This window comes from Cladophialophora bantiana, assembly GCF_000835475.1.
Source record: "Cladophialophora bantiana CBS 173.52 unplaced genomic scaffold supercont1.20, whole genome shotgun sequence".
NCBI lineage: Eukaryota > Fungi > Ascomycota > Eurotiomycetes > Chaetothyriales > Herpotrichiellaceae > Cladophialophora > Cladophialophora bantiana.
Window position 1 is genome coordinate 628,238 of NW_015971594.1, and position 25,737 is coordinate 653,974.

Below are 25,737 nucleotides of genomic sequence, written 5' to 3' on the forward strand. Positions count from 1 at the left end.
TTGCACACATCACCCACCACTCAACGCTCGCGACAACGCCCTTGACTCTCAACTACCTAGGTACACAAGTTGCATCTCGGTCGTGTTTTTCATCAGCGGCGCCCTGTGCAGCCCATAGGACTTAGCTCGCCTATCGGCAACACCCCAGTATGACCGTCCCCTCCAAAGCCGATTCTCCCTAAAGTACTGTGTAGAAATAGTTCCTGCCATATATATAGTGTTCGTCGGTCAATCCGTGAGTTCCGCACACGCTCTTGACTGATGCATTTGAGAGTCAAAGGTGACAATTGACTCAGTCTCGACGCATCCAGGGTAGAAAATATTGTTTGAATTGCTTTCTAACCCATTGCCGACATCTTTTGGCCGTGGTCTATTGCCGACACCATAGAGAAGAGTCTAAGACAAGAGTCGACGGAGGCGACTATTGATGGGAAAAGAATGGACTGGGAGCTGGTGTCGCTTGTCAAGTCGACGCCTGCTACCCTCGGACCACCTTTGTTTTGAGGTCGTTGGGGTGCCGTTGCTAAGAAGGGCGCGGCCTCCATAACCCATAAACCGTGTTTGGAATCGACAACCATCCTCTGAACTGAAATGAGGCAATTTGAGGATTTTTTCCAGGTTGGAAAATATGTCGAGTCGTTTATTACGACCTGGAGAACTGATTTGTGGACCGGCTCGGTGGTTTGCACGTGGTTCGGGCCAAGCTCGGCGGCACAGTATTGGTACTTGTGTAGTCAACCCCAATAAGGCAGAGAGGTAGCGGGTCCTGCAAGCAAGCGTGAGTATCTTTAGACACAAAAGGGAAGAAAAGCTCTCTCGCTTACCTGTTGACCATCCGTCAAAGCACAGGGTCAATATTTGGGGTAACGGACCCATGCAAACTTCATGACGAGCAGTTGACCTGTCGCAGCTTGTAAGACCGCACAAAGTAGAAGACTTGTGGCGGTGAGCTTCATATTGATCAAACTCCGAGTAGTGGATCAGTAACAAGATTGATACTGAGAGCTACTACTTCAGGAGAGATATACATGGCCACAGCTGCCTGTGAAAGGTATGTATTATCCCCAGATCTGCAAAGACCCAACTGCGAGTGGTCATCAGTTCGGTGGCTGTGCTGGGTGATGAATCATAGCGGGAACTGTATCCGCGCTTTGTTGGCCATTGGGATCCGCGACCCAAGTCGAGAATATGAGGATGCTTACGGCAAATTAATGATCGGTGTACCTCCCGCAGCCTTTCACCTCCTGGGGTATGGCGTATCGCATGGAGCAACTTGTCGATTGATCGACGTCATGGTGACGAATGTGATATCCAGCAAGATTGATGAGGTTGGGTAAGAGCCTTGTAACATTGGAGGAGGCTCCGTCTCAAGTGATTCGGCTCAGAGAATGCGAAGTCCACAGCATTCAATCGATGCTGGCTGCACCACTGCATGCCTTCTCCACCAGAGCTTCATCAGTTCTTCCACAAATCTTTTGTCCGACGCGCTCCAGCTGTCCAGTCCCATTTGCATCATGTCTTCATGATTGATCTCAACATCGGCCTTCTTGTTCTGCTCAGCTAACAAAGGTCGACTGTCATCCTCAGCCACCGGATTATTGGAGCTTGCATCGTCTTCGTCATCATTGTCGTGATATCTCTCCTCGCTGCGGTCGTTGCCGTCTGCCCTTGCAATAGCAGCAGCGACAGTTTGAAAAATAGCCGCGGTCATGCGGTGGAAATATGCCACGACCGCCACTTCGCGAGTCTGCTCCTCCTCTGATCCATCAAGTAACAGTGACGAATCCCGTTCTATTTCGTGTTCTTCTCCGTCGGCGAATCCTTCACGCCGATCTCCGGCCGATGCCCACCAGACGAAAGAAGTGTATGCCATTCGAGACCAAGACGCAGGCTCCACTACTAGTTTGTTCGTCGAATACGAGGATGAAAGTGAAGAAATGGAGGAGGTTTCGTCGTCGATGGCGGTCGTTTCACTAGGCTCCAATCCTCGCAGACCACGCATGAGGTGCGCAAACCGACGAGAGTCTCGTTGGGTTGCTCTGATGGCGACTTTGGGAAAAGCCTTCGTTAACTCTGGACTTGAAACAACAATGCGAGGGAACACTTTTGCTGAGGGATCTTGTGAGCGCGGCTTAGGCATGAGTACAAGGACGTCATAGAGGTCGGGTTTCGAGGCAAGCACATCATCCGTTGTGCAGGCAATGAAACCGTGGTTGGTTCCGGCAACTCCAGCCTGCTCCAGCTGGGGGATGTCCGTAACCCCAACAGTGAAGAGCGGACGCAGCCGAACATTGTGAGTATCGGCCTCGTGGGTCAGAGGCAGATGTGACTTTGCAACAGACGAGAGGATAGAGAGATTATACACTGCAAAACACGGTCAGTATCTGACCAAGTTTATCAGGTAGTTTTATCTTACCAAGATTGCAACAGAATTCCACGGGAGTCTCCGTGATGATCAAAATCCGTTTGCGAAGCAAGGCTGCTCGATACAATGGAAATATGAGAGGCCCAAAAAGCTTGATAGAATCTATCAGTGTGAGCGCAGGATGGTGAGGCGTCAAGGCATGATGCGGAGAAATAAAGGTTGTCGCGGTAGACATTGTCCTGAACTTAAGGTAGCCATTGGGGCGATGACTTAAGTCATCTGCCGAAGATTCAAGGGGCGTCTGTGAGGAGCGCTCCCCCGGCTGCAACTTGGACTTCTCCCAGTATTGTTCTAGGGTGGTAACACTTTCCGGGTCGTCGATTTGTGCCCTAGTCATGTCAACAATTGCAGCCGAGAATATTATATCGTTTGCGCCTACCTTGCGAGCTCCATCAAAGACTCTGCATGGCGCCAAATCCGTCCCATGCGACCGTGTTCCAAAGGGACCAGTACGCCAACAGCCACCATTCGCGCGGCGCGTTCGACCTGCTCGTCTGCCCTGTTGACGAAGGCACTAAGACCAGCATAATCGTCGGAGACAAAGTATCTTCCCCCATCATTTTAGCAGCTTTGGCTAGCTCTTGAATATATCACTCACACCAAATCCTCTTCGACGTTGTGTAAACCGGAAGGCAGAGACTTGAACTCGACAACTCCCTCGACGGGAACTATAGACCTGAGTCAATTTGAGAGCCAGATGTGAAAGGAATTGCTGAGGCTTACCGTCATCAAGCGATCGATGCCATCCCAAGGTGTATCTGAAGAGTTGTCAGCATGCGCAAAGGGCCTGAAGTCGCACAGGCATACCCTTTGCGGTGGTCGAAGTTGACCAAGAAGATGGCGAGAATGGGCGGAATTGGCGGTTCGTTGCTCGTGTCAATCGTTAAGAAGTTCGAGGCCTGGTCCGCCATTCATGAAGACGCTGTTGCATAACGACAATATAGACTGTCGTACTTCTGGAAAACAGGGGTGTGGAGAGCGATTCAATCAAAGCTGCAGATCGTCAATTGACTGCGCAGGTGGTGAGCCAAATCAAATGTCAAATGACGCCCATGTGGATGGTTCAAATGACAGGGCCGCAACATGCAGCACTCGTACCCAGTACTCGTCGGAAAGATCAACACTCTTTCGTCAGAACCGTGTCGTTATGAAACTTGCCAATTCTTGAGAAAGGAAGAGTTCTTGTGCGCTTGTGACTGCACCTTCACATTTCGACTCTCCCGTTGTATGAGCCTCACCAATATCGGTATGCTTGGCAGCGGACATACCTTAAAATATCTCTCGAGCCTTGAAACACAGTCGTCAAGTTGCCAAGTGAACACCACGAAGACCCTATCATCTAACTCTAGCCATGATATCCACCACCATATATACAGGCATATCATTGACAGCATCAAGCAAGTTTGATGACCTGAGGGTAGTCTTAACGCTTCAAATTCCCGTCATGCCCTACGCGTCTTGCGCCAGCTTAAAGGTCAAATAGAGGAAACGATTCGAGGCTTTATCAAGAGGGAGCGCGTGCCGTGCCGCCGTTTGCACGGAGTCTCAAGTTCCATGTCCATCTGCATCGAGCACCGGCAGTACAGAATACTTGGTAAAGGTAGTGTCAAGCGTCAGACCGATGGCGTGGAATGTGGGATGCATGCCATGCGAGACTTCGGAGACACCCGTCGAGTCATCTCTGACAACAACCCCTACTGCCCGTCCTCCACGTCTCAACAGTACGACGGAATGCTGTCGTGCCAGTTGAGGCGATGATTTTGCCTCGAAATCTTTTCTCGTGTGGATATTATTTGGGGCTCATTGTCACCATCTCGTGTTTGAAGTTGTGGTGCCCCTCCCACGATGACACCCTCCTGGGGGCAAATTTTCTGTCTGGTATCGGCATCGCGACAGGTGCTGGCGTTTACCTCGCTTTTCTCAGCCTCCTCACCATCCCCCTGCTTCAAGGTCATATGATATATCTGCACCGTGTCACATTGACTTGGTTCCAGGATGTCAACATGTCCGAGCATTGGGCTTCCTCCGAAACCAAGTCACCCCTTTCCATCTCCTTACGCCAGACGGGGGAACCCATCATGCGTGGCACGTCCTGACGCTCGAAACATATCGAAAAATTGAGAAGGCGCTGAGGCAAGAGCCCTGAGGACTGTGTCACAACATCATAAAGGGACTGGGGTTCAAGGCACTGAGACACAATCCAACCGCCAGGCTGGTAATATACCTACATGGAGCAGCAGGAACACTGGGATCATAGTGGCGACCGCAAAGCTATCGCACTTTATCTGCCGTTAAATCCAACATACATACTCTTGCCGTAGACTACCGCGGGTTCGGCACGAGCACTGGATGGCCGTCAAAAGCTTGTCTTCTGACCGATGCACTCTGGTGGAGTTTGCATTGAAAACTGCTGGAATTCCCCCGGAGCGCATCGTCATCTTCGGGCAGTCGCTAGGTACGGCAGTCAGCATATCCCTCTCGTACCACCTCGCTCTACAATCGCCACCAACTCTCTTTGCGGGGAGCGTGCTCATAGCGCCATTTGCGAATGTCGAACTTCTGACCCAGACGTATAGCATTGCTGGCACCATTCCTCTTCTTTCGCCTGTGGTACGATGGCCCAAGGCTCTAGACTGGCTCAATAGCTTCATCATAAGTAAATGGCCATCAAAGGACAAATTGGCCGAACTCATTCGTCGGTTGGAGACTTTATGGCTTTCAGAGAAGGGGATAAGGTACGACATCACAATCATCCACGCACAAGACGATTACGACATCCCGTGGTCACATTCGCACATTTTGTTTTGGCATGCCGCCAACGCAACAAGACTCCCTGAAGCGATCCTAAGTTTCGAAGAACTGGAAGTTGAGAAGGCCGGGCGGAAATCAGATCTTGGAGATGGCTGGAGGGAGGTAGCCTGGAGAGGGGATGCGGGAGTGCTGCGAGAGCAGATCCCGGACCATGGACTTCATGATCAAATCATGATTTATCTGGTTGTGAGTCTCGCCGTCGCACGAGCATTACAAAGCCAGGATCGAGAATAGACGTCCACGTATCCTGTCTGCCGTGGTCAGGTCAATCGGACGTGCAAATTGAAAGTCTTCTCAACTTGCTGAATGCTCAGCAGTGGCCGCCTCGTTTCACTACGACTCGCTCCCGAAGTATCCGCGTTGTGTCACGATTGTCTCTCTGCACAAAGATGAGATGTCGCTGGGACCATGACCATGGCGTGTCGCGGCTCCGCAGGTTCGACAACGTCATCGAAAGCTTTCAGATGTCTGTTATGAGTGCGTTTTATATGTATGTTGACCCATCTAGGTTGATAGGCCGTCTATCTGAGGGCCAAACGACTAATTGGCCAAGGTTAAGCACATAGGCCATTGCCGCCGTCCATCTCGATTCCCGAGATATCTCCCTGTTTGATTTGTTTCCACGGTGGTTGACGAACTAGAAGGAAATCGCCACTTGTTAGGCCGAAGCTGTACAAATCGTTGTCAGGCTCATGCAGTTGATCCATGACTAAACATGCTTGAAAAGGCTCGCTTTTCGCGTCAAATCCACGAGATGTTCACAAAACACCACTCGGTCCTCGCTTCATCAGCATCAACTTAGGTATTGGTCTCCACTCCATCCTTACCTAATCGAGCCGCAACGGATAGTTCTCTTCCGCCTTGGGAGTTGCCCTACTTCTTTCTCTTCGCGTTCTATTCTGTTTGTCGGGCCATTGGGCAGAAAGAAATGACGGGCTTTTAAAAGATGGCCTCCAATTTGTAAGACATACAAATTCCATCCTGTCCCTGCCCGGAACGCCACTTTCCAGGATAGAACGGAGCGGCGGTGAAATCTACGAATCGCATCACGGAAGATGCTACGGCCGGTTAGGGCCTGCACTTTTCCCATCTCACAAGCCAGGCCTAGCAGAGTTTGAGTACTACTACATTTGGCCTAGGCTTTCATTGGCGGCTCCTATGTCCGTATTGCTCGGGTTTAGGCAAGTCAATAACCTCTCGTTGTGGACCAGACCGGCGCTCCCGTGAATGGGACTTTGACTGCAGAATGCCGCCAGCGCGCTTGGTCAGCCCGCTGAGGGCTGGCGACCTTCTATTGAATCTCATGGTCATGGAGTCGAAGTTGGAGGTATGCGATTACGTGCAGGGATACACGACTTCATGGGGATGTATATAAGAACACCTGGTCAACCGGATGAAAATCTCGAACAACGCTCAGCCCCATCAAAGCATAACAGCTTCCATCCACCAATATGGCCCAGACATTCGTTATGCGAGGGGTTGATGGCAAGGTGAAGAAGACACCAGCTGAGATCCCCGAGCTCAAGCCCAACGAAGTCCTCGTCAAGATCACCCACAGCGGTCTCTGTGGCACAGACTTGTACTACATAGATCCTGGCTGTGCTCTGGGTCATGAAGGCGTTGGAATCGTGGAGCAAGTTGGAAATGCAGTGACTGCCCATAAAATCGGTGATAGAGTGGGTGGAGGATATCTTAGAAGCGTACGATTCCATGACTTCAGAGAAAACGGACCAACTTTCTCTTGGGAGACCATGAAATACTGACAACAATGGTTCTCTCCAGAGCTGTGGCCAGTGCAAATACTGCCTCACCGGCAGAGACATCATGTGCTACAACAGAGACGTCTTCGGCTTCGCAGGCTTCAGCAACGGCACCTTCGCGACCTATTACGTCGCGACAGAAGGATACGTCTATTCCATCCCCGAATCCATGCCCTCGGAAATCGCAGCACCTCTTCAATGCGCTGGCGCCACGGTCTACGCGGCCCTGAAGACGTACTACCAGACAGGCATGCGCGTCGGTGTGCTGGGTATTGGCGGGCTGGGCCACTTGGCGATCCAGTTCGCCGCGAAAATGGGAGCGCCGACCACGGTTTTCAGCACGAGCCACAGCAAGGAGAAAGAGGCGCGCGATTTCGGAGCCTCGGAGTTCATTGTGCTTGGGCAGGAGGACAAGTTGGAGACACCTGTTGATCTGTTGCTGATTACAGCCTTCAAGGCTCCCAATTGGTCGACGTAAGTCGCTTGCTTTCCCAGCAGAAAGGAAATCCTTCATGAAGCAACACCTTCAGCTAACCGGAAGCTCGACAGGTTCATGAGCGACAAAGTCGTGGCCAGAGGGGCATCCATCGTCGTGCTGGGCGCTATCGGCATGACCTTGGAATTCCCGTAAGCTTCTCCTTCCCGTCTCTCTTCCCCCTGTCGATTGCACTGTCCCCGTCCCCCAATGCGTCTCACACAGGTTCTCTCGCACACGTCTATTTATTTACTCACATACTTTCTGCATCTCGCCGATTAGATTCTTCCCGTACTTCTTCAACTGCTACAACCTAGTGACCAACCTGGTGGCGTCGCGTGCCACACACGCAGAAATGCTCGCTTTCGCCGCCCACCACGGCGTCAAGCCTCTGATCGAGGAGTTTCCGATGGACGAGGTCGGCGTGGCGGAGGCCGTGGTGAGGCTGCAGCAGGGCAAGGTCAGGTACAGGGCTGTGTTGAAGGCGTGAGCCATCACCGAGGCTTAGAGGGAGAGGATGACGAGGATGCAATCGGCGGTAGAAAAGTCAAAGGTAGAAAACCGGACGACCAAGGCGGCAATGCTTCAGGGTTGGTTGCTAGATTCTTTTCCTTGTTTAACCAGGACTTTCGCGGTCCACAACACAGGAAAGCGAAGCACATCTACATATTAATGATTGCTAGGTGTTCTACTTCCAGCGAATGGCATTGGATGTGCACTGTTAACTACGCCAGCCACATGGGGCGAGGCAGGGCGAGGCAGGACAAGGCGGTGTAGCTAGGATATGTATATATGTATATACACTCGGTACATCGTTCGAAATAGTGCATCCCTCCGCACCTCTCCTCATTGTTCATTAAAGGGGGTATCTATACTCCATACGCGGTACTCTATGTGTATACCCGGTATGTGCTACGTAGTTGTTATGTAACTGTTCTATACTTCGCGGCCGCCCCTGGACCCTCACCTCCCAGGACATGGCAGAGCTCCATGCAAGTAAGGAACGTAGAGGGGTTGAGTACGCTTCCTAACCAACCGTGGATGATTCTCACTTCCTCGTACCTGAGCGCAAAGACGAAATGAAGTGGTATTGCTTTAAACTCTCCCTCTTAGTCTCTCCGCGCGCCCCTTTAATATTGGATGTGGCGTCGTATTTCAAAATAGAAGGGAACTGGAAGACCTTTTCAATGGAGCAAAAAGAAGCACATGAAGGATGAATAAACATTAAAAATTAACTACAGAGAACCACTCCGTGTATACCTTCCTATTTACACAGTGTTCCCCAAAAGAAGCATGAAAAACGGAAAGGGAAGAGGAGAAAAACAAGGGCAGACCCTCTCACGCCTACGTCGCAGAGGGACACTCAGGGTTATCGCTCGGACACTCGTAGGCGGTACAGTCAAAATTGCCGCAAGTGTTTTCGATGAAGACGCCGCTGTCCCAGCCCGCAGCGGCCGGGATAAACGCGATCTCGTCCGAGTAGAGGAACTGGTGGCACTCCCCCGTGGCCTCGTTGTAGGTGAAAGCGTCGCAGAAGCCGTTGCTGTCGCACTCTTCCAGGCACGCCTCGTAGCTGGGCTGTGGCAGTATGTCCCAGTTCGGGTTCGAGTCGAGGTACGTCAGCTGTGTGCCGCAGAACACTGTCCACTGGCACTGGCCACAGCCTGGGCCGGGGACTATCGCCTGGTCGGTCGGGCAGGAGCTAAATTGTGCTGTAGTAGTTGTAGTAGTAGTTGTAGTAGTCGTTGTGGTAGTCGTCGAGGTAGTCGTGGTAGTAGGTATAGTGGTAGTCATAGTTGTAGTCGTAGGTATAGGAGTCGTGGCGGTAGTTGTGATGGTAGTTATGGTGGTAATGGGACTCGAAGTAGATGTTGTGATCACACCCGTTGAAGCCTTGGTCTTCCAGGTAGGTTCGACAGTAACCTGCAAGAAACAGTCAGAGGTACATAGACAAGAATAACTAGAGATCATACTGTGATGGTTTCTGGAACCTCGATGCACGAACAAGCCGCCTCTTGTTCATGTGGTGACAACTGCTCTAACTGCTGCAGCAGCGAGTTGAGTGGGTTCGGCGGTGTCCACGAACGCTTGTGAAACCAGCGATGAGAGTGAGCGAAAGCCGTGGCGGTGACAGTGACGGCCGGTTCAGGGAAACGGGCAGCACAATACTGCTCCGCTGGTCCGTAGTGTGCTAATTGAGCATATTGCCCGTAGATGCCCGAGTTACAGAGCCCATCCGACCCAGACCAAGTCCTGTCGGCCGAGGTTGGGCTTGAAAGTCCAAGGACTGCTAGACCAAGTAGTTGGCACCACATCTTGAGGGCTTGGAAGGGAAAATCAAAATGCTTCATTGAGACTGATGCCTAGGTACGAGGTACCGGGTAGAGTAGGGGCCCTTCTTATACAAGAGGATTACTTGTACGGGGGACAACCCTGATAATATACATAGTTCCGAGTGAGAATTACTGACAAGAGCGAACTTGGAGACCTCCTTGCATTAGAGGTCGAGTAGCCTCTGTGATGCAAACATTTGCGGGATAGATGGCGACAGTTGCGACTATTTAGGTATGAAGTTAGACAGGACGGACCGTGGCGTCTAACGGCTGGAGCTAGACCGCTTTTCGGGGGCAACGCGAAATTCATCAACCCAGGGATATTGTAGGGTACTTCTCATTTCTTTCTTGCAGGGCTGAAAGAAGCGTGGACCAATGCCGGATTTGGCAAATATGACTGCCCTCGTGGATGCAGTCTAGGCCTGTTTGAGCTGGCCAGGGGCCAAAGTCGCCAGATGTGGTTCCAAATCTCGCATCGGAGAATTCCCACAGCTCCCTTCCGATGGTCGATATACGAACGTCGTTTTTGGTGTCCAGAGAGCCTCTCCAGGAACATGTTCTTGATCATCCGTCCGCACCTTGACGTCTCGTTCCAAAGTGTTTCGTTCGAATGAAGACTTTTGCAGTTCGCATTATTGCAGCCTTGAAGATGAACCGCAAGCTCCAGGCAGCGTCGAGTGGTGTAACCTGTCGACACGAACCCCATGCACCTTTAAGGAGAGAATCCAATTTCAGGATTAGCGCTTGAAAGCTTCGTATAGCTCTGTCTTGCTGGACCGTTCCGCTCGAGCATGGTCGAATAACCACAAACATGCTGGTGCAGAGCTAGACACACACGTACGGACAGGTGGCAATGCACTTAGAGCAAATGGGTTCCTTCTCCCCTGGCAGTGCATGGTGACGGCACATTGGTCTTTTGCGATTCGCTCGGGCGATGGTCGGCACTGATCACGGAGTACTCGGTACATACATACCTTGTACTCCGTCCTTCGCCTGATCTCTCCCCTGGTGTCGCCAGATTCATCCTTCCAGAAACGCACACATTCTCGTAAGACGTTAGCTCGACTGGAAAACGCGGATGGTCCGAGCCTGCCGTCAGGCCTAAAATTCGTCATCAACATTCAATATGTTAGACATCCTACCTTGAGAGACATTGACTGCCTCTTGTCTTCTTGAATATATACGAAATCCCGCCACCCCCAATCATGTCCTGGTCAAGAGTGACCACATACTCGAGACAAACGTCGTCAATTGCGGACAATATTTGTCCTTTCAGGTCCGAATCTGCGTCCTTCCGAGCCACGATGGAAGTGTCCACGTGCCTGTATTGCATGAGTTGATGCTTCTTCGCCTCGAGTTCAGTAACAGTTGGCGGCGTATGTTGGCCCAAACTCCCCTTAGCAGTGGTCCATGAGCTGCTTGAACCTTTCGTTGGCGATAGGACCCTTGATCCCAGAAGTGGGGCCTCAAGCCCTCTATTGTCGGATCCTTCTGTGCCATTCTCACCAGTGAACTGACTCTGGATATCATCACCTTCGCCTTGGCGATCTTCATCCCACCCTGCACCCTTGCAATCACAGCCAATCAGATCGTGGGTTCGCAACCCATCCCCTTCATCCAAGCGAAAAAGGTCCTTTAACTCCTCTTGACTGAAACTTGAATTGCTGCCATGGGCCTTTGTCGCTGGCTCATATGAACCGGATACCACGTTCGCTCCTTCTTGCATGATACTGTCTGCTAACGCTCTCTTTACAACTTGCCGTTGCCAAATACGCTCTTCCAGACCACCTTTGGTGAGAAACCTGTAGATCTTACAATGCCTCTGCTGACCTTGTCGGTGAATGCGCGCAACTGCTTGATCATCAGTCGCAGGATTCCAGTCCACGTCGAAAAGGACTAGGCGATTTGCCCCAATCAAATTCAGTCCGACTCCACCTGCCTTTGCACTCAAAAGAAACAGGAAGCACTGGGAGGCAGTTGAGCGATTGAATTCGTCCACGAGGACTTGCCTCTTTTTTGCCGCGACCGAGCCATCAAGACGCAGAAAAGACAGGTTGGAGTTTGCTGCCAACTGTTGGATCAAATTGAGCGTGGACGTATAGTTGGAGATGACAACAACCTTTTCATTGGTGGTACTGCGTATTTGTTGGAGAAGCTGATCGAGAATCCGGATCTTGCAAGAGAGTGAATTTTGATATAGTCTTGATAGTCCCGCAGGAAGCATTTCATTTAACGTGACGAGCGATAATGAAGACGTTGACTCATCGTTACCGTAGTTAGGGTCCATCAATGCTGGGCTGTTGCAGAGTTTCTTCAGAATAGTGATCAGCTGAAATGCCGTCTCCTGGCTCCGCAACGCACTGTGGAACATAGGCGAGCGAAGAACGCTTCTGTATATTTTTGCCTGGGCTGGCGTCGGTTTGCAGAATAGGACATATTCAGTCTTCGGAGGCAAAAAGTCTGCTAGAATGTCTGCTGTTCTTCGTAGTATGAAGGCTGATGTCGTCCGTGCCAATTCTTCGCTGGCATCCTGACCGCGCTCAACTTCAGTTGGTAACGCATCCGGCTGGCGGCTTCTCATAATGGGCTTCTCAAAATCCCGGCTGAAGCCCTTTTGAGAACCCAGACATCCATCGTTCACGAAGTTGACCATGGCAAAGAACTCACCAAGATCGTTCTGTATTGGTGTTCCCGACAGAATGATCCTCCGCTTGGTGTTTAGCGATTCAATAGCTTGAGCGGCTTTGTTCTTCATAGTTTTGAGACGATGGCCTTCGTCGCAGATAACAATATCAATAGGCTGTCCTTTGGCGAGATCATTGGCTACCATCCTCAATCTTTCATAACCAATAATCATCACCTGATAGACTTTCCCATCAAAACTGCTCAGTCGAGTACGTTGATCTTCAAACTCGAGCACCCCCAATCGGTCGGAGCCGAGCCATTTCCTGAATTCTCTCTTCCAGTTCCGAATAAGCGACACCGGACAGACAATGAGAGCTTTTCTGATGACAGGTGGATCCTTAAAGACAGGATTTTGACGCAATAGTGTCCATAAAAGAGCGATCGTGGTCAGCGTCTTCCCCAACCCCATGTCATCAGCCAGGATGCATCCTTGACCGTCGAAGTTACGCAGCCCCATAACGCATTCGTACAGAAATTTTACGCCCTCTTGTTGATGCGGTCGCAGTTTCTTCCCGATCAGCGGATCCAAAACCACGTCCACGGTCTGTCGGCCTTTCGGCGGACATCTGGGTCTCCTGAAGACAAGCGCGCCTTCTGCATTGGGGTCATGTCGTGGAGTGAGCGATTCACCCAAGCGTTGTGGAAGAATATTTGTTTCCTTCAATGGCTGTTTGAATGAGGTGACACAAGTGGGTTGCGGGGGCTGATGTTTAACCTGAGCCTTCTCTTTCTGTATCTGGGCTTTCATCTGAGTTCGTATACTTGGCTTTGTTTGTTGGGCTTCGGAATGTTTCGCAGGCAGAGACGCAGGTGTGGCCTTATGTCCCGTGTTTACAGATTTGGTCTTGGGACCGACAATTTCCAAAAAAGCATGTTTGCTGATTTGGGAATCGACCTCGACTTCCTTTCCGCTGATGGTCAGGTTTGACTCGGGCAGCAAGGGCGCAGAGAAGGCAGTGCGGCCGATGTTCCTTCCCGACTTGCTGTACAGGGTTGCGAAGCCATCTTTGACGGCGAGCACACCGTCGTCCGTCCAAGTCTTGTTCTTCTTGTTCGTAGGAACACGCCTGGAGAGATAGTGAGTGAGTGGTCTTTTCCTAGCATTGCGCATATTTCATACCATAGAATCGAAAAGTAGCCCTCAGTGCCATCTGACCCATTGCCATTAGGTTCCGTGACAGGACTCGGAGGGTTGAAGATCGACTTGAGGGGTTGTCTTCGGTCGTCATTGGAGGGGTTCTTCGCTGCTTGTTGGTTGGAAGGGCTGAGCTTCCTTCGCTTAGCAGGAGGAGTCCCGTGGTCGGGAGTCTCGCTGTCGGGAATGGATCTGCGGATAGTGAGAGGCTTGAAAGGCTTGGAGAACATGATCCGTTGCTGTACTTCGGGGTCGCCGCAAGTCTCTCCTGAGTGCTGGGTACTCTGCGAAAGTCGGTCGATGGAACGCGCGGCGCGTACACCGAGAGAACGCGTGATCACGTGAATGCCCTCCAGCTTCAAATGACAGAAAGTTCGTCATAGCAAATTACTCGAACGCCGCTTGTCACACTGCGAACTCTTTCGGACCACCTTCTGTATGATGGTGTCAAAATGCAGATTCAGAGAATATACGGAGGGATTGTACAGAACACCAAGCTTTGCCAAAATCCATGAATTAGATTGAAGAGAGTTGTTATCCGATGAATCTATCTACCCAATTGTTCGCATTCATAGATCCATAACCATACTGTAAAACGAAAATCCACCACCAGTCCCATCCCTTTCTCCTTTAACGTTCTCACTTCAGTCTACCTTCCTTCCCTTCTGTACTAAAACCGGCCATAAAACATGGATCAAATGATATTATCCGCCGCATTGGTCTTGCCTATAACTTTCCGCCTCCTAGTTCCTCTCCAGCATTTGGTTCAATCTCCGCCTCCTGAGGCCGCCTCCACCATTAGATCCAGCATCTGGGTTACTTGTTGGAGTGCTCGAGAAACTCGATGTGATGCTAGAGCTCGTTGGTCTTGGCGTCGGATCCTCATCGACGTCTGACGAGGTAGTTGTTGGAGGCGGAGTCGGCGAGTTATCGTCAAGGGATGATGTTGTGGCTTGGCCTGGGGTAGCAGTCTCTGATGCAGCGAGCACAATATTTGACGTCGTAGTTGTTGTTGGGTCTGGAGAAACAGCTGTGGTGGTCGATCTAGTTGCAGAGCTTGTGGAGGTTGGGTTTGCTTCGACATCTGTAGGATCTGATGACGATGGCGCTGTTGTGGTAGGCGTTGAGCTCACCGAAGGCGTAGTAGAGCTTGACATATCTGCCGAAACCGTGGTAGAATCAGATGATGTGGTGGCCGCATTCGAGGAAGTGCTTGACGCAACAACAATCGACGACGTTGTGATGATGTCCACGAAATTGGCCAAATCCGATGACGTAGTGATTGTGACCGCCGACGTAGCTGTAGAGGTCCCGGCGCCCGAAGAGGTAGTGGTCGGGTCTGCTTCACCATCAAACGCCAGGAATGAGGCGGTGGTTGTGGGTATAGGGGTTGTTGTGAAATTTACGGCGCTAGACGACGTAGTTGTAAGTTCCAAAGACGTGAAGTCGGACGATGCGCTGGATGTAGGGTCTATCGCAGCTACATATGAAGTTGTACTTGTACCCAATGCAGAACTCGGAGCTGCAGCGGACGAAGGATCATCGAGTGGGTCTGAGAAGCTAGTTGTTGATGCCGCTGTGGATAGAGTTGACGTTTTCGACACTGAGAACCCAATAGTAGATGTTGTAGTTAGTGTCTGCGTGATAGAGTCAATGGGCGAGCTAATCGAGCTAGTCGATGTGGCAGATGTAGGGTCAGCCACGGGGTCGACGGAGCTAGACGAGATAGTAGTCGTGGACGCGAGAGAGCTCGTTGTGGCTGGATCCGCGCTGGTGAAAGACGTAGTGGGCGTTGTGAATGTGCCAGAGTCCGAACTTGAAGTGGCAGACGTGAAGGAGAACGAAAACGATGTTGTAGGATCACCTAAATCAGCAAAATTAAATGCAGTTATGGTTGTCGAAATACCGAAACTTGTGGTTGTCGATGTGAGGGCATCGGAGGACGTTATGGTTGAATCTACGGGATCCGAAGATGTCGTAGACAGGATGGTATTGATAGTCGCAACAACTGACCCTGAAGTTGACGTGGTGAAGGGTGAATCGGAAGATGATGTCGGAACAGGGTCCGACATAGTCGACAACGTCGTGGAAACTAGATCAGAAGACGTCGTCGAGCCCGTGGTCAAGAATAGGGCCGTTGTGGCTAAGGCTGGGTCCAAAGAGGTGGTAGATAGGGTGCTTGAAGCTGTGGCGGAGACCGGATCTAATGTTGTAGTTGAAAGCAAATTTGAGGCGCTGGTAAAAGACAGCCCGAAAGGAGGGTCGATTGTTGTGGTCGACGAAGTGACTGTGGAACCAGACGTTGTTAAGATAAGACTGAGGGAAGCAGTAACGGTGTTCACGGTGGAGGCGGTTGGATCAGCGGACGGTGTGGTTGTTGTTTCAATGTTAGAGCTTGTAGACCTAGACGCAGAAGAGGTGAAAGTGCTCGAAGGACTAGCATCTTGCGAGACGATCACAGCCTCGAGACTCATTAAGGAACCATTGGAAGGCGCAGCGTCCGAAATGCTCAAGTATGGGAAAGTGTTCACGATCCCAAAGAGTGTGAAGGTTTGGGGGGCTGATCCGCCGAAAGCGCTTGAGTAACCCAGAGCGCTGCATTGCAGGGTAGGCAAGCCGGTACCTGTATCTGGGCAAACCAAGGCACACGACGCTGCCGTCATATCAAGAGCATTCATTATGCCCGGTGGCACAAATAGGAAAGAAACCAGGCTCTGACCTATTGTCGGGATGCTACCAATATTGCCAGAGTTCGCTTCGATGAGGTTGCCCTGAGAGTCGAAGGTGAACAGCGCTGGTGTGCCAGAAGAAAATCCAATATAGTCCCAAGGGTAAGAGGGTGTACCGCTAGGAACAGAAATGGCTGGCTGACCATCAGGAATCACGCTGCTGCCGGAGCTAATGAGCGAGAAAGTCGGGTTCGCTTCAACGCTGCATGGCGTATCGCTTGAAAGAGTAGTCGCGGTGGTAGAGATGCTGGTGGATATAGTGGAGGGGTCAGCTGGCGCGGCAGAAGTTATAGTTGCCGGACTAGATGTAGTAGAACCAGAAGGGTCTAGATCGCCGGAGGGGTTGGTAGATGATGCTGGCGTAGTAGTAGTTGGATCAGAGGCTGTGCTTGATAGAGGAGTGGCTGTTGCTGTGCTAGATGGAGGATCGATAACAGCAGAATTCGACGTGGTCAAGCTCGTCTGCGCTGTAACTGTTGTCGACGGACGCGATCCAACGGCAACAAGAGGAGAGTTCGAGGTTGTTGCTGATCCAGCTGTATGATCGGCACTCGAGCCAGGAGTGCCAATTGTCGTTGTGCTGCTCGAGACCGAGAGAGGAGCACCGCCACCCAAAACCGAAACCGAAGTAGTCGTTGAGGTCGCTGACGGAGCGACACCGCCAGAAGGACTGTTAATTGTTGCTGGAGCCTGACTTGTTCCATCTAAAGCTGCGTTGGTGCTAGTGGTGCCGACCACATTAGCAGCTGTTGAAGATACGATGGTGTTAACGTCTGTCTCGACAAGCGTAACAGGAGTGCAGTTATCAGGTACGACCCCGTCCCAGTAGGTGAAGACCGTTGTATCTGTGAAGATACAAAATTGAGCGCCCCCAAATCCAATAGCATCAGTCTTTGTATCGAGACTCCACCCGGCAAAGAAGGCTGGAGCATATGTGCCATCATCGCTGGTCTTGCGTATCGGCTCCGTCAATGTGTTGCTGTCAAAACCCATATAGCCGGATTGTCCGCTAAATCCGAGGACTTGGGTTTGAGGGTTGAAAAGCAGTGGCCAGGCCTTGCTTGCATCAGTAACAGCAATGGCCTCAGTCCCTGAAAAGCCGAGGTAGCTTGTAGCGCTCTGGCGCTTGTGCTTCTGTACATTGCTTGATAGAGAAATCAAAAAACTGCCGTCACCCGGTGTGCGACTTGGCACTGCGTCTGCTGTAAGTGCTGCAGCAATTGTCGAAGAGGCCAAAGATGTTGACAATGCTCCATTTGGTGCCACGGTTGTCGATGATGGGACCGTGTTGGCTCCGTGCGGGGTGGGATCTCCAGCAGCTTGCGTCGATGGTGATGTCGACGAGGCTCGCAGCACTGGGGCACCTGAAGTACTGCTTCCGCTGGCTGGACCAGGCTGTGGGGTTTTAGATGCGGTGGATCCAGGGTTGCCGGATGAACCTGGTTGTGATGTTGTAGAGCCCGTTGATCCCTGTGTCCCAGCATTTGAGACAACTCCACCAGATGGGATTTCTTGCGATGTCGAAGACCCAGTTGGTGGTGAAGCACCCGAGCTTGAGGCATCTGCAGCAGACGGATCAGACTGCGACGTTGCGGAGCCAGTCTGACCTGGAGGACCTGAACTTGAGGCACCAGCAGCAGGCGGATCAGATTGGGCTGTCGTAGAACCGAATGGAGATCCTGTCGTGGAAGCATTTACGCCGGCTGTGGTTGGGTCACCGGCACCGGAGACCAGTACGGAGGAAGCTGTACCAGAGGTTGGATCCGCTGTTGGCGCGGCAGAAACCGGGCTTGAGGTTTTTGACGACTTGTGTGAATGACCGCGAGTGCTCGAAGATGTTGAGGAGTGGTTGTGTGTTTTAACATGTGTAGGTGATGGTCTTGAACTTTGCAGAATGTTCCCAGAACCACCGCTGGCCCATTTGGCATGGTCGCCGTCGTCGCCGCTGTTTCCATTGCCTTTTCCAGAGCCGTCACCATGATCATGACCGCTATCGCCCCCTGTCCTAGTGCTATTGCTCCAATCTGCCCATATGACAGAACCGTCCGTGGGAATTCCGGTATGAACGGCCCCAGGAGCTCCAGTGTTCCCCCCTGGCCCTCCTCGATGGCCGCCGTTGCCCGCTGGTCCACTTGGAGAGTCATGGCCTCCATGCCAGTCACCCCACCTGTCACCAGGCGGTAAGTTTGGATCATTCAGGTTCGTCCAACCTTGACCGTCGTCATTACAGGTCACGAATTCGGTAGGATACGGACAGACTGTAACCGTCCGAGTCTGCTTCACTCTAACCGTCACGTCAACATTGGTCAAAGCAGTGACGACGGCAAGCGAGGCAAGAAGAGCCACAGGAGCAAACATGTTTGCAAAGGAGTGGCTAGAACACATAAACGAATGGACGGCACCAAGTGCCCAAAGACCGAAGAAAAACACACTAAACAAGAGAATGGACAACGATGAACTGAAGTACAACAAGGAGAGACTTGAAAATGAGGGAGTAGAAGTGAAGAACTCACTCGGCTGGCATCCCTATATTGCGACCGGAGACTCCTTTCGCCGCCCGCCAAAGCTATGCATTCGATGGCTTTGTGGCATAAAGCCTCCTTCGCCTTTGTTGCCAGAGTTCCAAGGGCGATATCGACCCCGTCATGCTCGAAGCGGAATAGTGTCCAACGTACAGATCCCTTTTCAGCTGCTTCTATATGTTAATACTTCGAACGGTCTGGGCATCCCTCATGGCCGGTGGAGGCGAGAAGGCCTCAGAAGGGAAATTTGACCATGAACGACGTCAAGCCTCATTCAGGGGAACCAGGGACAGTACGAGGCATAGCCGTGTTTATACTGGAGCAGCTTAGACACGGAACCCTAAAGGTCGGGTGGCGGCTAATCTGTCCGATAGAGCACAAATGTGGCTTTTGCCTCCTGCAGCGGGCCTGAGCCTTTGTCTTATCCGGGTGATCCCGGTGATCCCTGTTCTTGCGTCGAGAGCATCATCTGTCTGCTCTTTCGGAAACAAGAGTTCGCAACTCTTAGACACTATCGATGCGGAACGTTGACGCTGACTCCTGTGACACTAGACTAGCTCAGCCTTTCGCTTGAAGTTGAATTCGCCTGGAGTCTTTTGCCGACTCCCGAAGCGGCCAAGCAAGATCCGGTTTTTCATGAACCTCAATTCCACCTTCGCCGCCAACCCTGCATTTCCGGCTCAGCTCCCTAGCATCATGTTATCTCGTCGAATATTCACCAGCGAGCGCGTCCACTGTCTAGACGAAGAATGATGGCAGCGCCCTGTGCGGAGAAGATCCTGCGTAGTGGTGGAAGATTTCGCCAACCCGGCTTGGTCGATCGGCATCAAAAGTCCTCGGTGGGCCTTGAAGCAGTGAATTAGACGATAGCTGGCGATGATTATCACATTTGAATGAGTCAATAAACCTCACAGTTATCGGAACGCGGCAAAAAGAGGATGGGATCGGGTGTTATCGATGAAACAGGTTGCTCGAAGGAAGAATTCCTTCACAATACCCCCGACTGAATAGCTACAGTACATACAAGTACAAGATCTGCTGTGGGTGGTCGATAGAACTGTAGATCGCTCAATCCAAACTGCGTTCAAAAATGTACTGCCCCCACTGGGCTGGGCGCGGTCTCAGAAGACCGTGGCTCCCGGAACCTGTGCCAGATAAAACGCTGCCTCAAACATGTCGTGGGAGAGGATGGTGGAGACGAAGAAGAACACAAACAGGATCCAAGGCAATGATACAGAGAAGGTGAGGAGGCTCGCAGCAATATGGGTCAATGGTGGACGAATGACAGGGAAAAAGATCTCCTCAGGGTTACCCCTCGAATCGCGTTGCTTGGTGGCTGTCGGAGTACTCAGGACGTCTTCGGCTTTTTCACTCATGATAATGTCGGCCTTCTTCTGGCCTAACTTGAGTTGATTATTCTTCGACTCGAGGTCACTTTGCAATGTTTGTACAAGGGCCCTTAATTCTTGGATTTCGTCCATAGCCAAATCAACTCTTTTCTGTAGGACGAGCATGGGTGACTTTGCCGAATTGGGAGCTTCTGGAGGAGGAGTACACGGAGACAGGGTAGCCCGCCGACATGGGGAGTCAGGAATATCAGATCGCAGTTTCAATGGTGAAAGAGGAAGTCTTCGGGAAACAGGAGACCTACTGGACCAGTCGGGCCTCATCCGCCACACCGAAAAAGGCGTGGCGGGTCCAGAAACGGCACTTAAGATGTCAATTGGTGAGGTTGGAGACAGAGCCATGGTCCTAATCTTGCGAGCGCCTAGTGGTGTCCCACAGTGAGCGATGCTGCTGTTCAATGGGGTTTCGCATTCTCCTTCACATTTCCATTTAATGGTCCCAAATGTGGTGCGGAGGATCTTCATCAGAACCTCCTCACTTCCGGCAGCCGTATCGATTGACAGGGTCAATGATGGCATAGGTGATATTGGCGGGGTCCCGTTTCTCTTGAGAAGTTGTCTCAAAGCAATTTTGATGACTGGAAGAAGATATGTCGATCCCCAGTCCTCAATGGCTTCGATCCACCCTTGAAATTCTTTGAACGAACAGGTATCATCGAGGTTGAACCTGGAGAGTTCCGACATACAATAGCGCCCGTCAGAATCGACGTAGTGATAGTAAATAAGGGCGGTGGAGTTGTCGATGGCGCAAGAGAACGATATTGGCTTTTCAAAGACCGGGCGAGGGCTGGTGCATTTCCTGAACAATAGCTGCAAAGCCCGCACGCAATGGGCACCCGCTATTGCACACTGATTTTTGGCGGACTCTACGGCATCTTCAGATGCAGTATTCACTCGTTCAAAGACAAGGAACGGGCAATAGGTGGTTGTCCCAGGAAACACGGTGCCCGAGTCGAAATCGACAATCGTCCCTGATGCCGATGTGCAGTGCGGCAAAACCGACAACTCTCTCTCATTGAAGGCATGCGTGGTGAAACCAGTCAACAGACCGGGTCGAGGAACAGGCAACTCGAAAAGACTCTCTTGAGCTTTGACAGCTCGCGGTGGGAGTGCCTCTCGGTTGAGCTTTGGGGCCAGGGATCGATGGAGGACAAGGTTGACGCCGGTCGTTGGGAGGACGTTGGGAGGGAACACCATGGATGATCCGAATCCCTTGTTATTCGCTACTTGTTTCCGCCACTCTCTCTCTTGATTGTCGAATCGGTTAAGCTTTTGCAAGCACGGCTGCAATCTGACAGAGAAAGGGCGTGAAAGCTCAGACAACTGGAGATCATCGGTGAAAATGATCCGAAATGCACTGAGAACGATCGTTCGAAAGTCAGACCATCTAAGGTGACTACCGTCAATAGCTCTCAGCAGGGACACTGGCGTGTCAGGCAAAGGGCTTGAGGTCTCCATGACTCGGGATGAGAAGTGAAACGACGCAGTCGTGGTGAACAGGACCAGACAAAGGTCAACAGGCTGTCCTTAACTGGCACGCCTATCCTGGAGATGCTGTGCACGGTCGACCTAGAAGAGGGTGAGAGCATCGCAGGAAATCCGGTCAGGTAATATGTCCAAACCACGTGTCTGGCGCCTCTTTTGTGACAAAAAGTCGGCGCCTATACAGGGACACGTTCTTCAGTTCTCAAACGGTGCTAATAATTAGTTAGTGCTATTGACACCTGTCCGTAACCCGTCAAAAGCGTGTCTTCAAGAACACTATACCTTTGTTGTGCTGCTGGTCCCTACAGACACGCGGGATAGCTAGGCATGCTTCAGGGGTTTCATAGCTTCGACCCACGGTCACAAAGACCACCGGGCGCGTAGACAGCCTCTCATGGCATGGACAATCTCTTAGATACTTCGAATTAAGGGGCTATGGAGAGCCCAAGGATGGGAGTAGGTCGCCTGGTGCTAGACTTTCCATTCGTCGCATTGAAACGTGCATATCGTGACGGGCGGCTACAGACGGGGTGGGCGGTTAGGAAGCTTGTCGATGCCCCACGATCCCCACGGACAGCGGCTTGAAAGAGAAGGTGCGAAGGACATTATCTGTCGCCGATCAGAACGATTGACAATCCCTCCTAGCTGAAGACCAATCTAAGAGGGAGAAGAATGTCATTTCAGCCCCAGAAAGTGGTGCGACACCAGAACGAGGTCTAGTAAAGCACAGGGCAAGAATTTGAGGGAGTGGCAGCGAGACCAATCAGAACGCGTACCGTGCAGCGGGCATCTATGCCGAGATTCAGACACTAGTCCTATTTCCAGAATCAGAAATCTTGTTCGGGCGGACTTGGCGGTCTTATATAATCTTCGCAGTCGGAGTCTGCGGCGTTACCCATGCCAACCATGCCTGGCCCACACTTCATCCCCACCAAGGATGACTTGAGACTTATGACGATGCGACTGTGGTGTTCGTGTAAGACCCTAACATGCTGGTAACGTCGAATACTCACCACCACGCCCGCAGTGACGCGGTTTTGGCGACGGGTTACAGTTCCCTCGCCTCCATGTCTGCACTTGCCTGTGTGAATCTCGCCTGAGATTTTTGAGTTGTTCGTGTCAGCTTTTACCTTGAACACGAGCTTACCATCGCAGAACACCATCATGAGATGCCGCTTTATCCTCACTGAGGCTCGAAGGCCTTATCCTCGTTCCAAATATAGGGTGAGGGAGAGCAAACCATGAGGTATTTAAGTCAGCCTGCTTCGTAAACCCTCGAGTCTCTAGTCGCCAGAACAGCTAACGGGAGAACACTTCTGCTCACGGCTTTGGTCCTGTTTCTTACTGCTATTCTGCTGTTACCTCATCATGGGAGATGCTGGAGAGACTAGAGGTCCTCTGCGGATAGCGATAATTGGCGGAGGTATAGGTGGACTAAGTCTCCTTTTAGGTATCTTGAAGCACTGCGACCGACACGTTATCGAACCACACCTGTACGAAGCCGCCCATGCATTTTCAGAGATTGGTGCTGGTGTTGGCTTTCTTCCTAATGCTGTACGAGCCATGCGCGCCATCGACCCTGAAATCTACGAAGCCTACAGCCGAATCGCAGACCAAGCTCCTCTTACAAAAGTCAATGGCCGAGATATGTCGGTCTTTTCCAATGTTTACATGGGTATGGACGGAAGAGGAGGGACCAACACGTCTAAGGCCTTTGAAGAGATTTGTACAATCCACAATGACAATAGGTTCCATAATATCCATCGAGCAGTTTTCTTGGATGCGATGGTGAACCTCTTGCCCGGCGGCTTCAAGGGAGGCCTGGTCAGCTTCAATAAAAGGTGCACCAATGTACAAGAAGTTGGAGGGCGTGTCGAGGTTCTCTTTGCGGATGACACCTCGCAAACATTTGATGCAGTTGTCGGTTGTGACGGCGTTAAATCCCGAGTGCGAAATATTCTTCATGGAGAACAGGAAAGGTATGAACCGCAATTCACGGGTAAATATGCCTACCGAGGGCTTCTCCCAATCAACGATGCCATTAGTGCTCTTGGAAAGGAGACTGCAACGACCCAGGCTCTGTTTTTCGGCTATGGTGGTCATCTTGTCACATTTCCAATCGATCAAGGAAAGACGCTCAATGTTGTTGCGTTCCGAGGTGCCCCGGAATGGAATTATGGCGGTCACTGGGTTGTCCCTGCGACTGTTCAAGACGCTCTTGAAGATTTCAAGGACTGGAGCGAACCGGTGAAAAAGCTGCTCTCCTTATTGAAAGGGCCGGATAAATGGGGTCTCTTCGATCTGCCCCCTGCGAAGACCTTTGTCAAAGACGGCAAAATCTGTCTTCTGGGTGATTGTGCGCATGCTTCGACACCCCACCTTGGCGCAGGGGCAGGTATGGCTATAGAAGATGGTGCTGTTCTCAGTCGACTACTTGGGGAAATCAAAAGGCCTGATACGACCCAACTTCAGAGGGCATTTGAGGCCTATGATGCAGTTCGGAGAGGCCGTGATCAACGACTTGTGACCGCAAGTAGGAACGCTGGTATGCTTTATGAGTTTGAACAGCCCAAGGTTGAAGATGATATTAGGGAAATCCGGCATATCCTGAGTAATCAGTGGGACTGGGTTTGGGATTTGGACATCGAAGCACACTGCGAAGAGGCTATCGGATTGATGCACCGTTCAATATCTCTGAATGATACCTCCTGAGGCACTGTCACTTAATTGTGGCTTTTGGTCGTCGCATTTGAATCACGCCATCCTTTCCTCCAACATTCCCTGTTTGACCGTGCATGTCAGGTACCATTTACTTTTTCCCACTTCCCAAATTCTCTTGGATTGTGCCTGCAATTGTTTGTCAGCCTGAGGCGATGCCGAAACGGCATCGTAATGTCTTCCGAGTAAGTAGTCGTTGGCGGAAAAGGGAACCCACCTCCTACTGCTCCTTGTTCCGTGAACTGCTTTCCGATGGCACCCTTAGATGAGAAGGGCCCGCCGACTGCCTGTTTTTGGGGAGTGAAACATCAGTGCATTAATTCCTTGCAATCCAAAAGGTGTACCATTCTTAGGCCGAATCGATGGATCGGACCTTTGTGACAGGTCCCATATAACTCACCTCACCAACGCTGCCGATGGCTCCCTCCGCTGCGTGGTGTTATTTCGAGTGTTACCGAGTATTGGATTCTCTAAACTCACGTTTGAATTGCTTGCCAACTGCACCATCCTTGTCAAAGATGGGCTTCTTGTCTCCCTGCATTTGTTCGGCCGCTTGCGGATTGTGAGTGGGTTGGTCAAAAGAGTTTGCTCAGGATCTAACATACCCGATTGTGCGGTACCACCTTCAAGTTACTTGGTGTCAATGACCGGCCTCAAACAGCACCTACAGTCTAAAGCAAGACTTGACTTACCCACTGAGCCCTCAGGCGTGAATTTTTTTCCCACTGCCCCTTCACTGCTGAGAGGACCGCCCACCTTTTGTCCCATTTGTCCAATGGCTGCCACCCGCAATTAGCCTGACCTGAAACTCACGGGGCGCTATGAGTGAGGTGTTTCCAGGAACAGATCGGTCTTACATCCTTCTGGCTTGAACTGAGAGCCAACGGAGCCCTTGCTGGCGTCAAGTGCGGACTTGTCTTGGTCAGCCATTCCTGCGCTGTTGTGAGTGAGTGTCAGCGTTTAGGCATGAATCAAGACTGACTTGCTAGATACACCGAAAATAGTCTGGAGTGCTGCAAGGGGATCAGTTGGTGAGCTTGCTTTGAGCGGGTAAAAACACATTTCATAGTTGAAATTGGACGGGTGAACGTAGATTGCTGACAGGTAATTCAGAGTCAACGAGAGGGTTATATTTGACATACCTGTAGAGGTGTCAGTTGGCAATTCACGACATCATGAAGCAAGCACCTCTGCCGCCTCTTCGCATCATCCTGACGTCACCAACACAGCCTCGTGGCGTCTTGCTTACCTTT

General features: G+C 51.4%; 9 protein-coding genes across 9 annotated transcripts; 3 read left to right on the forward strand and 6 right to left on the reverse strand.

The window, feature by feature from the left end:
- Positions 1–1,381: 1,381 nt before the first annotated feature.
- On the reverse strand, positions 1,382–3,336 carry Z519_11059 (uncharacterized protein; the record flags this gene model as incomplete). Its single annotated transcript, XM_016768772.1, has 6 exons — positions 1,382–2,364; positions 2,417–2,754; positions 2,805–2,972; positions 3,024–3,093; positions 3,149–3,183; positions 3,233–3,336. 6 exons carry the CDS (start codon positions 3,334–3,336, stop codon positions 1,382–1,384), a joined length of 1,698 nt encoding a protein of 565 aa, XP_016615159.1.
- A 1,438-nt stretch (positions 3,337–4,774) lies between these two features.
- Z519_11060 (uncharacterized protein) lies at positions 4,775–5,470 on the forward strand (the record flags this gene model as incomplete). Its single annotated transcript, XM_016768773.1, has 1 exon — positions 4,775–5,470. The coding sequence occupies one exon, from the start codon at positions 4,775–4,777 to the stop codon at positions 5,468–5,470; it is 696 nt and encodes a 231-aa protein (XP_016615160.1).
- A 1,217-nt stretch (positions 5,471–6,687) lies between these two features.
- Positions 6,688–7,961, forward strand: Z519_11061 (uncharacterized protein; the record flags this gene model as incomplete). The annotated part of the gene is made up of 4 exons (XM_016768774.1): positions 6,688–6,936; positions 7,019–7,470; positions 7,546–7,623; positions 7,754–7,961. The coding sequence occupies 4 exons, from the start codon at positions 6,688–6,690 to the stop codon at positions 7,959–7,961; spliced, it is 987 nt and encodes a 328-aa protein (XP_016615161.1).
- An 854-nt stretch (positions 7,962–8,815) lies between these two features.
- On the reverse strand, positions 8,816–9,786 carry Z519_11062 (uncharacterized protein; the record flags this gene model as incomplete). The annotated part of the gene is made up of 2 exons (XM_016768775.1): positions 8,816–9,394; positions 9,445–9,786. 2 exons carry the CDS (start codon positions 9,784–9,786, stop codon positions 8,816–8,818), a joined length of 921 nt encoding a protein of 306 aa, XP_016615162.1.
- Positions 9,787–10,942: 1,156 nt separating this feature from the next.
- Z519_11063 (uncharacterized protein) lies at positions 10,943–13,854 on the reverse strand (the record flags this gene model as incomplete). Its single annotated transcript, XM_016768776.1, has 2 exons — positions 10,943–13,556; positions 13,610–13,854. 2 exons carry the CDS (start codon positions 13,852–13,854, stop codon positions 10,943–10,945), a joined length of 2,859 nt encoding a protein of 952 aa, XP_016615163.1.
- Positions 13,855–14,367: 513 nt separating this feature from the next.
- Z519_11064 (uncharacterized protein) lies at positions 14,368–18,711 on the reverse strand (the record flags this gene model as incomplete). The annotated part of the gene is made up of 1 exon (XM_016768777.1): positions 14,368–18,711. One exon carries the CDS (start codon positions 18,709–18,711, stop codon positions 14,368–14,370), a length of 4,344 nt encoding a protein of 1,447 aa, XP_016615164.1.
- Positions 18,712–19,996: 1,285 nt separating this feature from the next.
- Z519_11065 (uncharacterized protein) lies at positions 19,997–21,739 on the reverse strand (the record flags this gene model as incomplete). The annotated part of the gene is made up of 1 exon (XM_016768778.1): positions 19,997–21,739. One exon carries the CDS (start codon positions 21,737–21,739, stop codon positions 19,997–19,999), a length of 1,743 nt encoding a protein of 580 aa, XP_016615165.1.
- A 1,395-nt stretch (positions 21,740–23,134) lies between these two features.
- Positions 23,135–24,478, forward strand: Z519_11066 (uncharacterized protein; the record flags this gene model as incomplete). Its single annotated transcript, XM_016768779.1, has 1 exon — positions 23,135–24,478. One exon carries the CDS (start codon positions 23,135–23,137, stop codon positions 24,476–24,478), a length of 1,344 nt encoding a protein of 447 aa, XP_016615166.1.
- Positions 24,479–24,833: 355 nt separating this feature from the next.
- Positions 24,834–25,624, reverse strand: Z519_11067 (uncharacterized protein; the record flags this gene model as incomplete). Its single annotated transcript, XM_016768780.1, has 6 exons — positions 24,834–24,913; positions 24,965–25,036; positions 25,090–25,107; positions 25,177–25,263; positions 25,342–25,421; positions 25,467–25,624. The coding sequence occupies 6 exons, from the start codon at positions 25,622–25,624 to the stop codon at positions 24,834–24,836; spliced, it is 495 nt and encodes a 164-aa protein (XP_016615167.1).
- Between the last annotated feature and the right edge of the window lie 113 nt (positions 25,625–25,737).